The sequence below is a fragment of the Macrosteles quadrilineatus genome, unplaced genomic scaffold (genome assembly GCF_028750875.1).
Source record: "Macrosteles quadrilineatus isolate MER2022 unplaced genomic scaffold, UCM_ALF_1.0 Scaffold_6__1_contigs__length_79288215, whole genome shotgun sequence".
Taxonomy (NCBI): Eukaryota; Metazoa; Arthropoda; class Insecta; order Hemiptera; family Cicadellidae; genus Macrosteles; species Macrosteles quadrilineatus.
Window position 1 is genome coordinate 67711527 of NW_026542599.1, and position 15585 is coordinate 67727111.

The following is a 15585-nucleotide window of genomic DNA, read 5'->3' on the forward strand; positions in this document are numbered from 1 at the left end:
GTTTAGGCATTTATTTAATTTAATTGAACCAAGTTAACTCTGTAAAAATAAAAAGGTGTTCAAACATAAAGTGTATTTCTTTAAACATATATACAGTTCTGCTGTACATACAATTCCAAACATCAAAATTACATCGGTGAAACAAAAACGGTTTGTTGTTAAGCGCATTGGACCGTTTTGACAAAGGTGCACTCATGAAACAAACTAGGGACGAACTGGGTGTTGAACAACCGTCAAAGACTGGCCCCGTAACGGGAAATCTTTATAAGATTTTTGTACTCAGATCAAATCTGACAGCGTTGGCGACACGGTGTTCATTAACTAATAAATGATCTCGTAGATGATGCACTGTAGTTGTGGTTTACGCAAGAGAGGCGTAAAGGAAAAAGCCCCATTAAGTGGCTGAATTTTAAAGGAAAATGCAACCATGCTTCATTCTAAGATTGAAAATTGCAGCAGTTTCACTGCCAGTAACGGATGGTTGGATGGTTCGATAGGTGGGAAAAAAGACATGGCGCCCACTTTTGCCTGTTTAAACGACCTTTTGAGCTATCCAACATAGGTCCAGTCCCGTTAGGGTCAGTTAAGAGGGGGTCTACTGTATCAAGAATATTAGCTATTATCTTATAAATAAAATTGTACAAGCAATTTCGGCAAACAGCATTGTCATATATGTAACCTAACAGTGTTTTAAATATAAATAATAACTGTGTACAAGATTTTAAGTCACTATGTAATGTGTTTGAACTATATTGGAATGTTTTTTTACCAATTTTCACGCATATAATGTACAAAGTCTAGGACACTGAAGCGATGTGCCATTTATTTACAAATTACTTATCTCACTTTGATCTTTTTTTTGAGTATTTGCATCGTTTATATCTCTCAGGTGAGGAAGTGGATGAGTGTCGGCTACGATGGCTGTGAATGGACCATCAAATCTTGTACCAAGTCTTAGGTTAAGTCACAATAAATAATACATACTTTTACAATTTTGAAAACTCATTTCCCTTTCAATCATACATTTCTTTGAGTAGGCTTAATGTAAGACAAGATGTATTTCAGGAAATTTATAACTCGGGTGCAAAATGCAAGTAAATTTATTTTTCTAAACAAATAACAAAGTTTATACACAGTATAATTACAATAACATGTTACTATGGATAGTTATTATGTCAATTCAGCCGAAATTTAACATATTATGTAGACAATTCTATTTTAAATCAAAAACCTATAATAGGCCTAACACATACAAACCATTTGAATTTTCTAAAAGAAATAAGGCAGTTCAGTTCATTAGATATGAGGTAGGAAATGTTGCATCAAAACAAATTTCAATCAACAGTGACTTGCACGGACGTATTCCAGCCTAAAAAGAAAACCCAGAAAAATGTTGTAAAAATTATTGCACATCAAGTGTTTTTAAAGTTTAAACATTCTTAAGACACTACAAATCATTCCTTAAGAAATGAACAATTGAATTTTTATATCTAAAGGAAAACCCCTGAAAGTTAAAAACGCTTCAAAACTACAAATACAAATTATTAATTAATGTATAAAATTTTCAAACCACACTCAACAAAATAGGTAGTAACGAGCTTGATCTAAAAGAATTGTCAAGACAAACAAAGAAGTCTACAAATAAATAATTACATGTCTTAAAGCAATCGAGGGTAAGATGCAAAATGTTTACAATCCCAATTGTTGGATCATCAGTTTTTTTTTTAATTTGGTACATAATAAAATACGGTAATTATTACAGCTTAAGATTTAGTTATCATCTTACAACTGAGATTGGTTGTACAGTGAAAGCTTCTTGGGTTTATAAACCAAATTGCTGGTTCAAGAATACTTGCCAAATGGAATGGAGATTGGGATAAATTCTATTATCAGTGAAATATAGAAGAAATTCTACAACAGAGTGAAATCTAGTACTGTAGCCACTACTGGCTTACCCGTGGCTTAGGCTGCTTATAAACGGGGAAAGTAGACAGTGCCAGATTTACCACTAGGGCCGCAGCGTTTTGTAAACAACTTGTTTTAAAAAGAAAAATTTAATTTTTTCTTAAATCGGTGGGGATAACGATGTCCCCGTGATAGCGGGAGATGTTTACTATTTTACTGCCATCGCAGGTGATGAATGTTGTCTACGTGATAGCGAGAGATGTTTACTATTTACAACCATCGCAAGTGATGAACAATGTCCCCATGATAGCGGGAGATGTTTACTATTTACAACCATCGCAAGTGATGAACAATGTCCCCATGATAGCGGGAGATGTTTACTATTTACAACCATCGCAAGTGATGAACAATGTCCCCATGATAGCGGGAGATGTTTACTATTTTACTGCCATCGCAGGTGATGAGCGATGTCCCCATGATAGCGGGAGATGTTTACTATTTTACTGCCATCGCAGGTGATGAACAATGTCCCCATGATAGCGGGAGATGTTTACTATTTACAACCATCGCAAGTGATGAACAATGTCCCCATGATAGCGGGAGATGTTTACTATTTTACTGCTATCGCAGGTGATAAATGATGTCTCGGTGATAGCGGGAGATGTTTACTATTTTACTGCCATTGCAGGTGATAAATGATGTCTCGGTGATAGCGGGAGATGTTTACTATTTTACTGCCATTGCAGGTGATGAACGATGTCCCCATGATAGCGGGAGATGTTTACTATTTACAACCATCGCAAGTGATGAACAATGTCCCCATGATAGCGGGAGATGTTTACTATTTTACTGCTATCGCAGGTTATGAATGATGTCCCCATGATAGCGGGAGATGTTTACTATTTTACTGCCATTGCAGGTGATAAATGATGTCTCGGTGATAGCGGGAGATGTTTACTATTTTACTGCCATTGCAGGTGATAAATGATGTCTCGGTGATAGCGGGAGATGTTTACTATTTTACTGCCATTGCAGGTGATAAATGATGTCTCGGTGATAGCGGGAGATGTTTACTATTTTACTGCCATTGCAGGTGATAAATGATGTCTCGGTGATAGCGGGAGATGTTTACTATTTTACGGCAATGGCACGTGATGATCTCCTTGGAGTGGAGATGTTCACGATTTCGCCTTGATCGCGGGGAAGTTCCAAGATGCGGGGGCCGCACAGGTTATTTTGCCCTTGCGCCACAAGTACCCAAAATCCGGCACTGAAAGTAGAGACGGCAATTTCCTGCAAGTACTTGGCAGTTGCACTTATCACATACTTACCTTGTTTATAGGGATACTTTCCTTGGTAATTATGTAGTAAGCACAACTGGCTGATAATTGCCATCCCTACTTTTCCGTCTATAAGCCGCCTTACACCGTATTGACACTGTCTTTACACCACTGTACAGACAAGTCAGAATATAGTGATGGGCAGTAAGTTTAAAAAACCAGTTTATTTACTTACTTGCAGTTTTTATCATGCATCTTGCATTTTACTAACAGCTTTAATCATATCTTTCATGATGATTCATACATTAGACCAGTAAAATGAGGTGATGCTAATTGCCAAGACTTGAGTATTCTTTTATCTTAGTCAGGCAAAGGTAACCTTATTTATTTGTCATACATCTAAACTGAGGAAAATTACAGTACTATGTCCCATAACTCAGACGCAACTTAATGCTATTACTTTGAGGGCTTAAGTCTACCTTTTAACATATTATGGGTTTCTTTGGGTTTCCAGGGGCCTGTTGTGGATACTGGTCACAGAACTGATATTTCGTCAAGTGACTAAACAAGTACCAAACTTTGAAACCGAGAAGGAGTTTGGGAAAATTGTGTCAAGTTCCTACACATGGGAATCAAAGGTTTTAAGGCACCTATCTTGGGAACAAATCAATCTCTTATAATGAACATTTATATGATACAACAAAGAACGCAAGAGCCTTGTTACAAGGATTACGTTGAGAGGTAGGCTCAACATTTCACTATCACTGACAATTTAATTAGGGAAGTTTGAGTTATGTATTTTTCCCAAACTCAATCCATTTTTCTTAAAAATGCTGTCAGCGACAATGAAATGTCCACAGTGTAAAGTGTAAACTGTTATGATATAATGCCAGTATGAACTCTTTTACATTCTGATAAGCCTGTTAACCCAACAACCCATGATATTTGTATAGTTTAGATTAACAAGGCAACTCCAAATAAATTTAAACTATTAATTAAAACTCTTAAGAACAAGAAAATTCTAAGAAATAAATATATCAAAATGCTACAACTCTAGAACATGTTATTTTTTTCTGTTAAGATCACTTATACAGTAGACCCCAACTGACCTCGCAATAACTAATAATCGGATTATTCACCCTCGCTCATAAATAATAAAGATTGTTTTGAGAGTTCGGTTTAACCGTCACTTTCTACAAATCTCTGAATATTTGCTCAGCTTTGAGAACAATAGGGCTACACTAAACTCTACAGGGTATTAATAAGAATACGTTATTTTACATTAATCCTAAGAAATATTGCTTATTGCAGGTTTTTCATAATTGTTCGTAGCATGAGTACATCTAGTCTATTTGTTATCTGTGCAGCAAAGTTATAATAACAGTAAAGTGTGTTGAAATGTGTGTTTAGGCATTTATTTTATTTAATTGAACCGTACTTAAGTTAACTCTGTAAAAATAAAAAGGTGTTAAAACATAAAGTGTATTTTTTTAAACATATATACAGTTCTACTGTATATACAATTCCAAACATCAAAATTACATCGGTGAAACAAAAACGGTTCGTTGTTAAGCGCATTGGACCGTTTTGACAAAGGTGCACTCATGAAACAAATTAGGGACGAACTGGGTGTTGAACAACCGTCAAAGACTGGCGCCGTAACGGGAAATCTTTATAAGATTTTTGTACTCAGATCAAATCTGACAGCGTTGGCGACACGGTGTTCATTAACTAACAAATGATCTCGTAGATGATGCACTGTAGTTGTGGTTTACGCAAGAGTGCATCGTCTACGTTCGTTTACAAAAGCCCCATTAAGTGGCTGAATTTTAAAGGAAAATGCAACCATGCTTCATTCTAAGATTAAAAATTGCAGCAGTTTCACTGCCAGTAACGGATGGTTGGATGGTTCGATAGGTGGGAAAAAAGACATGGTGCCCACTTTTGCCTGTTTAAACGACCTTTTGAGCTATCCAACATAGGTCCAGTCCCGTTAGGGTCAGTTAAGAGGGGGTCTACTGTATCAAGAATATTAGCTATTATCTTATAAATAAAATTGTACAAGCAATTTCGGCAAACAGCATTGTCATATATGTAACCTAACAGTGTTGTAAATATAAATAATAACTGTGTACAAGATTTTAAGTCACTATGTCATGTGTTTGAACTATATTGGAATGTTTTTTTACCAATTTTCACGCATATAATGTACAAAGTCTAGGACACTGAAGCGATGTGCCATTTATTTACAAATTACTTATCGCACTTTGATCTTTTTTTTGAGTATTTGCATCGTTTATATCTCTCAGGTGAGGAAGTGGATGAGTGTCGGCTACGATGGCTGTGAATGGACCTGTACGAGTTTGACCGGCTCCGGGAGCAACTAGGGAGGTCGGAGAAACGTGAGGATAAAGATTCATAATCGCGGATCTCTGATCCATAGGGAGGTGCGAAATCGGGGGAAACTGTTCGGGGCTCGGGTTTTACAATAGATTTAACAACAACACTCTTTAAACGTGGCTTGTACTCTACATCTGAGCTCAAATCCGTATCTGTGTCCATATACAATCTGTCATCATCACTGTCGCTGCTTATCGGAGAATGTAATTGCTTACGTTCTCTCCGTTTGAAGCTAGCTTGTTGTAAACTGTCACTGCTTATCGGAGAATGTAATTGCTTACGTTCTCTCCGTTTGAAGCTAGCTTGTTGTAAACTGTCACTGCTTATCGGAGAATGTAATTGCTTACGTTCTCTCCGTTTGAAGCTAGCTTGTTGTAAACTGTCACTGCTTATCGGAGAATGTAATTGCTTACGTTCTCTCCGTTTGAAGCTAGCTTGTTTTACATCTGCTTTGCTAGTTCTTTCACTGCCGTTTTCAGAAGAAGTACTTACAATTGCCACTGAAGGTTTACGTCTGGTCACCGGACCAGGCGAGCTTTCGGGCTCGCTTTCGCTTATGACCCTTAATGTTGGTACTTCTTTACGCCTAGTCACTGGACCAGGTGAGCTTTCCGGCTCACTCTCGCTTACAACTTTTAATGTTGACACTTCTTTTCGTCTGGTCACAGGACGGGGTAAGCTTTCTGGCTCGCTTTCGCTTTCAACTTTCAATGTTGGCACTTCTTTACGCCTGGTCACCGGACGGGGCAAGCTTTCTGGCTCACTCTCGCTTACAACCCTCAAGCAAGTTGGCACTTCTACCGGTTTACCTTTGCGACTTTTCTTCTTCGGAGCTTTCTTCTTGGGCTTGGACGGTCTCCTCCTAACAGGTGAGTATGAAGATGAAGAATCTTCCGAAACTGTTGGGCTGAGAGAGCGGCTGGAATGAGCGATGCTGATGGAAATCTCGCAACCCTTGATGTCGCTAGTAGACGTGGAAGGTACTTGTATGTTGTTGACAGTGAGCCAGTTACGCTTAAGGCGAGGCCTACGCGATGTAGAAGGTCTCTGCTGACTCGTAGAAGCAGTTGATGTCTGACCGCTTGTCGACTGACTTGGCTGGTGAGTTTCGATGTTTATCTGTACGACATCGTCACCGTCTGAGTCTAGAGTGATCACATCAGGTTGGGGTCTCACTGGTGTATCCAACACAATACAATCATCACTGTCCGTGTCTACGAGTTGAATCAGGGGAGATGGAGCATGTATTCCTTCCTCCAACACCTAATGAAAAAATACCAGGAATTATTCACTACTTAGGCTACTGCAACTAATAGCGTATTACTTTAATTCTTTTGTTTAAAAGCTTGGTGAGGGATTAACGGCATATGGTTAAGTAAATTAAACATAGACTATAAGTAGTAACAGATTGATGAAGCATAATATTTAAAGGCCTAATTTTTACCATGTCACTAAGAACTGGCTGTCAACTAAGGCTCATCCTGTTGTTGTTGCAATTATTTTTCTATTGGATATGTTACACTCAAACTCTGAATTCGGACAATGTGAAATACACACGTCGCAGTGTGAGCATTTTATTCGGACATTGAGAACATTTTATCCGAAGTAAAATACCCGGTCATGAGCAAAAGTAATTGCCAATGTAAGGTTTCTAGTTTGAGCAAAAGCCGAATTTTCGTTCTCACAGGACATTAACCTACCTTTGTGTTCTTTTTGTTCAAGAAAATCTATTGATAAAACACGGGAAAACTTTAACTTCCTTAAAAGTCCAGCACAAAAAATGTTGAGGAACCCAGAAAGAAAATTAAAGCCAGTTTCAGCTGGGGACAACGTGATGGTCAATATTCCTAATGTTGACTGGGGACCACTGGCAGAGTTTGTAAATAATAACAATGACTACACTCTTGGTAGGCTATAAAATATGAAGTTCATTTCTGGAAAAATAGTTCTCAAGAAACCGATTCCAGGTGACACCAAATAAATTTATTTGCACCAAGGATGAGCAACTAAACTAATGCAAAGAAACAATGATGTCATCCGGATCCAAGCAAGGTTTTGTCAGATGTTGCAAGAGGAACTCTTTAGGTAAATCATGAAAATGTATTAAGTTATACATAAAATTCATTTCTATATGCCACTGCAGCACATCCTGAGCCAAAAAGTAAAATACAAATGTAACAAGAACTGTACAATGGTCACAGATTTAAGGTCGTCCTTATGGCAGAAAAAAACCTTATTTTAATGTCTGTGTATTTGTTATGGGCCTTTTAACAATTTTTCCTATTCGGTAATTTGCTGTTTACCTGTATTTTTCTCAAATGTTATTTATACTCGTATATTAAATAAATATAATTTCAAACATACCTAAATAAAATTTTATTTTACCTCGTGATTGTGGATTTCATGTAGATTTTAGTGTAAGCGGTAGTTTATACAGGCTATTCGGCATTTGCGCAAACTAGAAATACCCACAACCCGACGTGGGCAATTACTTTTGCTTACATCGTGTTGTGGGTATTTTGCATTTGCTCAATTGCTGATGATCGTTTTGACTTCAATTTGAGTAAATTAGTTTACCCAGAACGCGGTCTGGGCATTTCGCTTCGGCCAATGTCCAGATAAAATGCTCACTCCGTGACGTGGGTATTTCACACTGTCCACATCGCGAAGTAAAAAATTCGGTAAAATCTTCGGTCATTGCCGGCATTTGGAGTTTGAGCTTTACATACACCATACCGGTAGTAGATTCCAAATAAAGCTACCCAAAGTATATATCAGAGACAAGATTTTTTTTAAATTGTATGACTGAAACTTACACCTAAGTCAGAGATGTAACCTCTAGTCAGAAAGAAACCAATAGCTATCTTTCACTTTTTAAACTAACAATTACCACAAAAAAGAAAACTATTTGTCCAGTTTTGTTTATTTGGCACCTGAATGCAAAGTAACAATCATATTACAACTTACTCTATTGGCGTAAATTTCTTTTAACCCTCTTACTCTTTGAATCCCGTCAAAATTCTACCCTAGGCTACATACCTGGACGTCACTGTCACTATCATGTGATGAATGGTAATCACTGATCTGGCTGCGGCCTACGTAGTTGGCATGTCTGTCATAACCGATTATGTCAAAGGGTGAGATAGCGAAGCTGTGGAACTCGTGAATGAAGTGTTCAGTGTTGCGCCCAATGTAGGGTGCCATCACTGCTGCGAACCCAGGACTGCGGATGGGCACCTGAAACACAAATCAGTTTACAAGTGAAATGTTACAACCGAAACAAAATCCGAGCAGGTCAATCAAATCAAACAGTATTGGTAAGATTTTCGCGCAATACATTGACAAACAATTTACAATTATTTGTGAACAAAACTGTAAGTACATTGAAAAACTACTAGGTGGATTTAAAGTATGGAATATATAACAAAAAGAATGAAGGAGATTACTAGTTGAAGGAATGAGACTTTTAAGAGCTATAAAGAGACCTTGGTGGGGATATAGTTTTGAGTACAAGAGATTAGAAGAGAAGTAGTTGAAGACAAGGGAGACAGGAGAAAATACATAACAAAGATGGTCTGGAATTTTGAAAAAAAAATTAGAAGGGAGGATTCTTAGGACATGACAATTAATTTTGATAGAAGGAAAGAGGACAGAGAAAATCCCAGAATGTGAATAGATTAATTTAAGTGGGATGTGGGAAAGAAGAGAGGAGTGTGATGGCTGATGTTAAAGAAAGAGGAACTGTATGAGGAGGGATACTAGTGGATGAAGTCAGTCGCCTTGAGTCAGCAAAATAATTCTTTTTCACAACTTTTTTAAAAGTCATTCAGCTAGTTTACACCCAGGTCCTAAATGGTCTCTAGTGTTTTTCGGCAGTTAATTCATACACCTACGATGTGTTTTTTTTCTTTTTTCAATTTACTTTCACCGTTCATTACTTTCTTTTAAGTCAATTGTTTTACATCGTTAAAGTTACACTTTATAAGTCCGACTACAACCTAATGTACTACAGTTGCCTAAACAGACAATCTACTATTATTTAGCATACCTGAGTAATAAGCTCCAGAATGCGACTCATCACGTGCTGGATGTGCGGACTGTTCTCATACAACAAAACATTCAGTTCTCTGTTGAGCCAGGGAACTAACCGATGCACTTGTGCTGGGTTTGACCTAAAAATTATTAAAGGTCAAAAACACTTTCATGATAAGACTGATAAACATACGAAAATCCAATGTTTTGAAAACTAAAAATATTTGAGCTAATTCATGAAACTGGTGATTAAAGTATAAGAAATAACAGTGTCATGATACTTCGATGCGGATATTTTAGGAATAATCAAGTCTGTTGGGTTATGAGTAAACCCAATGGCACCGACTTCAGAGTGTTGTTCATGTGGCTGCTGCAGGATTGAATTATGACTCAAAGGATCTCACCCATATTTAAGTTTCTAGTGCTACTAGTCCACATAGTGTATGTAGTTAATATAAGATAGATTGTTCCAAAATGCATTTTAAAACTACTTGGGATTAAAGCTGTTCAGCACGTAAAATAAATAATTATTATTTTTATTTCGCTCGTTGCGAATCGCATCCACGACATAAGCTCGCAGGCTGTCCGCAGGTCCCCCGTATGGTCTCGAGAGAGAGTATTTAGCGAACATACGCTCGCCGTCGACTGACCCAAGAATTGTCCACTGTCCGGCGGTCTCGTCTACTCCCCACCACCGCTACGTCAGCGCTCCAAGGTGGCGGCGGCCAAGTCCCGAACAAATCACTGGACAAGTGGACATGTTTTTTCGCCGATCATTGTTGGGGTCACGTGACGTGCTCGAACCGTTTGTGAATATAAATATAAATAATACCCCTAACACAATTTGACCATTACAAGGCATAGATTTTAAGATCATAGCAATTATAATGACATGAAAAAACTACTGGTTCATAAAAACTACTGGTGTAGTGAAAAACTACTGAACTGTATATTTCACAAATTAAACATAGCCAGCCTTTAAATTCCTACCATTGATTAACTGAAAAGATTAGGTATCTGAAATGCCGATACCCCCTTTATTTCAGTTAATCATTAAGAGGTTTACTGTAGTAGAACAAGGCCTACTTGACACACACACACAAAAGTAAGAAGATTCTAACCTGTAGAACTCAGGAGAGCACTCTCTCACCCGACCAGTGACGTCGGAAGTTCGTTGAACCCACATGCCCAGCTGGTAGATGTTGCGGCGGAAGTCGCTGGTCCCACGTTGGCGACGGCGCTGCCATATCGGTCCACTGCTAATAGATGGTCCTGAGGGCCCAGGAGGAAGAACACGATGGGAAATAGCTTCCTCCAATCTAACAAAGTAGTCCAAGTACGACGAAACCGCAGTTGTTCTGAAAACATTGCCAATATTATCATCAAAGCAATCGAATTTAGCAAAATTACCATTACGAAGTATTAACAAATAGGTATGTATACAATATTTAACAAAATAACTGGATTAATTATTTTACCGATAAAATTTATTTGACACATACATTTTTTAAATTTATAGGTAACTAGCAGTTACCTGGCGCGCGTTGCTGCGCTTAACAACTATTATTTTAAATAGTAATTTTTTCTGTACCTTAAATAATAAAAATGTATACAAAAAACAAAAATAGAATATTTATTTTACTTAATTGTCAGAGGATAAACAATGTTTTTTGTTTTTTCATTAGGTGTATATAAATACCTAGGCTATATAACTTTTTAGGCGTAAGTTACCACTTTATCATCGTTGCGTATAATTTCAAAGGATGAACAGAATGATAGCCTAATATCTAGATATATTATAATATATGGGGGTTTTCCTGTTCTGATAAAACAGTATATAATTTAGAATGACTTAAATTAAATATGTAATTCTCTAGATACCAACAGTTGAAATCATTGACTTTTTTATGGACCCTAGTAAAACTTATGATTTTTTATTTTACTGATTGGTAGGCTGATTATTATTAAATAGACATTTACAAATAAATAAATATTATACAGCCCTAGGTGCATCATGTAATGTTGATAAACTATTAGATTTTTTAGTTACATACCTGAATCTGACATTAGGAGGTACCCTGTTAACGTCAGGGCTCTCCAGCCGCGCGAATATTTCCCGCGAGACAAAGAGAGTTCCTTCAGTAGACGTTGTGCTGAGGTAGTACTGCTCATAGTCTTCGATTGAGCGCACATTGTGAATAATTGATTTGAAACTCTGCTTGCAAAGAGGACATTCCGCTTTTACCTAAAACAAGGAGTCAATAAATATTTTCTACTTATTATTGGCAATTAAAATGGGGACGCATATATAATAGTGTCAATTACGAGGGATGGATGAGGGTAGAATGGAGTGAGATGCCTTGTGTAGCTTTACTAAGACTACCTAGCATTTTTTAATAAGAGTCGTATTAGGCCTAAGTCCCCAATTATTAAGGACAGCTAAGATCAGTCTTGAACCATAAAAAAACTACTTGGAGCAATCTAGCGAAATTTGAAATAAAAACGTTTAACCTTGACATCTGACATAAATTTAATTTGATATATCTAATTGATCAAAGTTAATGTTATATAGGCCTAAGTTAGATTCATAGAAATTCAACAAGAGTTTAAATAGCTTTCCAAAAGGTTTTCGTGGTAGGCCTACCCGGTGACAAAGTAAATAATAGGCCTAGATTTGAACAAAATCTTTTTTTTAAAAGTAGGCTATGTTAAAGGCTGGTTCCAACACAAAAGGTTAAAAACGAATACGGAAATTTTAATTAGCCTATTCTTCAAAATGTGCACAAAGAAATAAAACGACAAAAAGATTCACTATTAATTGCAAAAAGACGTACATGGGGGTACAGTTTCATGGGGGGTACAGTTTCTTAACTGGGCTATGTTAAAACTAGGCCTCTATCGATTTGATTAGTAAACCTTCATTCGATTTTTTCATTGTCTGCAAGTTTGGTTAAGTTAGGGTACCGGTACATGTCATTTTCATTTTATTTACTTAGTTAAAAATAAGGTAGATTATTTACTTATCAATATTTTCAATTTGATAGTTTCAATCGATATTAGCATAGAATATCGATTGAAAAATCTTACGGTTAAGAAACCGTACCCTAGCCTACATGGGTAACCAAGATAATGATTAAGTAAAAAGTAAGAATATTGATGTTTTAAATTAAGTTTGCTGCTAACTGTTTAAAAAACCCAGGCATGAAACCTTAATCTAGTAGAAGTATAATCGATGTATGTGTGTAGTTTACTACTTACTTTAGACCACTCCAACAGACATTTGAAACAAAACTGATGTAGACAGCTGTCAGTGAAGGATTTGTTTTCAAGTTTGCCGAGACATATGGGACAGTTAGCATCAGGTGAAGATCGTCCGGGAGATGAACTTGCGTCGTCATTGTTATTGACAACTGGAACTTCTTCTTTCATCGACTCGGCCACATTAGAGCGAACAGCGCGGCTTTCATCCAGACTCATGCTTTTCCTGCAAGGTTAGTCATTGTAAGTTTAAGGCCTACACTGTTTTGAACTTCACATTGTATAAGTTACTACAATGTGGCCCCTCATGAACAAAGAATAAGGGAAGTAAAGTAAGTGTAGGGGTATGGTTACTCCTTAAATATAATATGGAAATTATAGTAATGGGGTTGGGTTTGAGTTTTAGGCTAGAAGTGAGTTATTGTAATCATATTTAACTTTTGTTCAAACTTCAAAACACTTAATGCAGCCATGAATGAGCATAAGCCCCGACCTGCCCTCTCCACATGCCTAAAATGAGTTCATGCTCAATACATAGGCCTAACATAGGTCTATGTGTTTGTATAAAGTTCCATTCCTCCTGGCTGGTTACCCATTAACATAAGTTATATTACCTGTAAAATTACCCTTTTCTCCCTATGATTAGGCCTTAAGCTTAACTACGTTGGATGTCTATCCACCCAAAATCCTGAATCCCCACTAGCCCCCTAGTGATTCAAGATTATGGTTGATTATATAGGTCTCAAATTTCACATATCAAATCTCACAAAGGCTTAATCCGATATCAATATCGTCATATAAAACAAAATAAATTTTGAATGTTTGAAAACATAACAGAAAGTAGGTAAGTTAACTTGCAAGCAAGAGTCAAACACTAAACACCTAGCTAACTGTCTTGTTTGTAACCTTGCATCCAATCTTTTGACATACCTAACCTAGGTTGGAGCCTGTAATTACCCTTGGGAATTTCATGGTGTATTGACCTAGCCTAAGTTAGGCCTAACTTAGGTTGGAGCATGTAAGCTAACATTAAGTTAGCCTAGGCCCTAATTAACATTTGAAAACTGTGGTGAAAAATTAACTGTTTAAACACTTTAAAAACAAAACTAAAAGATTGAGCTGATGCATCGTAACACATAGGTAGGCCTACTTACTTACTTACCAGCCTTAGGAAATTAAATGTCCCTTGATGACACAACATCTAAAAAATAAGAATAGCCCAGGCCTAACTTAAATGAAATAAATGTAAAATACAATTATGTAAGGAAACAACAATTTACCTAAAGCAGCATTAATTCAAAAGATTGGCTTATGTAAATACTATTTCAACTCGTCAACATGTGCTATTAACCATATATTGTTAAGCTTATGCACTTAGAAATCGAGCTTTGACAAACTCGCCATTCTGTTCTGTTCCTGTTCTGGTCAATCTGGTCTGGTCTGGTTCTGTTTCACTGTTTCTGAATTCTGACTTCTGTTTCGTAAGTTTCGTTTCCAGTGTTTCACTGTCTTATTTCACGTTTCATTTCTGATCATTTTTTTCACTGAGCTAAAATTATAACTGGAGGTAGCACTGCCATGGCAGAAGTCTGTCAAAAGCGTGTCGCTGATTTTGTTAGGTTGGTATAGCAGTGAGTTTTCTTATCATAGCAATAACATGGCTTCTATAACAAGGTTGGTATAGCAGTGAGTTTTCTTATCCAATAACATGGCTGCTTCATATAACTCACAACAGTGCTCACAACTCACGCAAACATGGCGGCTGGCGACACGCATCTTTGACATTCAGTGCTACCTCCAGTTAGAATTATAGCTCAGTGATTTTTTTCAATAGCAGCTAGGCTGGAATAATTTTGAGGAACTGAGGTTAACTGAATACAATGATTTTATTTGGCCAATCAACAACTGTGCCGGCTCCCCTGCTTCGCCGAGTAGTCACTGTGATATCCGACCTTCTGATTAGTCTGAACTCTGAAGAGGGAGGATCGAGGATCAGTTGTTGAAAGGTTTTAATGGTTTTATTTTATTTTATTTTGGGGGGCCTTGAAAGGTTTTAATGGTTTTATTTTATTTTATTTTGGGGGGCCTTAAGATTCTACTTAATAGAGGGAACTTCTAAAATCCGAGCAATGTTGACTAACAATGATAAATCTTTGATATAATTAACATCCCAGACAGCACAAGGATATTTTATAAATATTTTTTATATCTATCTTAAAAACTTTTTTATACTTTAATATTATTTTTAAATTATATTTTTTTTAATTTTTTAATAATATTTTAACATAATAGTACATTAAAATATTTTTTAGGGGTGATATAGGATGCATTTTAAAAATATACTTTAAAAATTAAAAATATATATTTTTAAAATATCCTATGCTGTCTGGGATTGAATTAGCGGGAACAAGTGAATTAAATAGCTGCACTTGGCTAAATTAAATATGCGTTTGCATTAGGTAAATAATATTTGGACGGCTATATGCATAAGTGGACCAAGTGCCACTATGTTTAAATAGAGATATTGAGATAGTCAAAGTTTTCTTAACGCTATCACGTTAATATACAATGTTAAAAGCTCAATAAGTATGTGTTTGGGCTCGACGAGCATGTGGATTCCATGTAAAAGAGCCAACCAGCTGCTGCTGGGCTTCCTTTTTCGGGCTACCCGTGGACTAACAAATGCCATCACTCTCAAGCTCAAGAGAGA

At 36.8% G+C, this 15585-nt stretch overlaps 1 protein-coding gene across 1 annotated transcript; it reads right to left on the reverse strand.

The window, feature by feature from the left end:
• Window positions 1-1084: 1084 nt before the first annotated feature.
• LOC128997041 (E3 ubiquitin-protein ligase Topors-like) lies at window positions 1085-14261 on the reverse strand. Its single transcript, XM_054422621.1, has 8 exons — window positions 14156-14261; window positions 12876-13101; window positions 11672-11862; window positions 10739-10975; window positions 9634-9757; window positions 8625-8822; window positions 6395-6848; window positions 1085-1369 (listed from the first exon to the last, which is right to left on the reverse strand). The coding sequence occupies exons 2-8, from the start codon at window positions 13092-13094 to the stop codon at window positions 1335-1337; spliced, it is 1458 nt and encodes a 485-aa protein (XP_054278596.1). The 5' UTR covers window positions 13095-13101; window positions 14156-14261; the 3' UTR covers window positions 1085-1334.
• Between the last annotated feature and the right edge of the window lie 1324 nt (window positions 14262-15585).

Excerpts from the sequence above, each read along its gene's own strand:
- LOC128997041 (XM_054422621.1), bottom strand. The coding sequence starts at position 13,094 with ATGAGTCTGGATGAAAGCCGCGCTGTTCGCTCTAATGTGGCCGAGTCG. Across the intron at positions 8,823-9,633 it reads TTCTGGAGCTTATTACTCAG|GTGCCCATCCGCAGTCCTGG; the intron begins GTATGCTAAATA and ends TTTGTGTTTCAG. Across the intron at positions 6,849-8,624 it reads ATAGTGACAGTGACGTCCAG|GTGTTGGAGGAAGGAATACA; the intron begins GTATGTAGCCTA and ends TTTTTTCATTAG.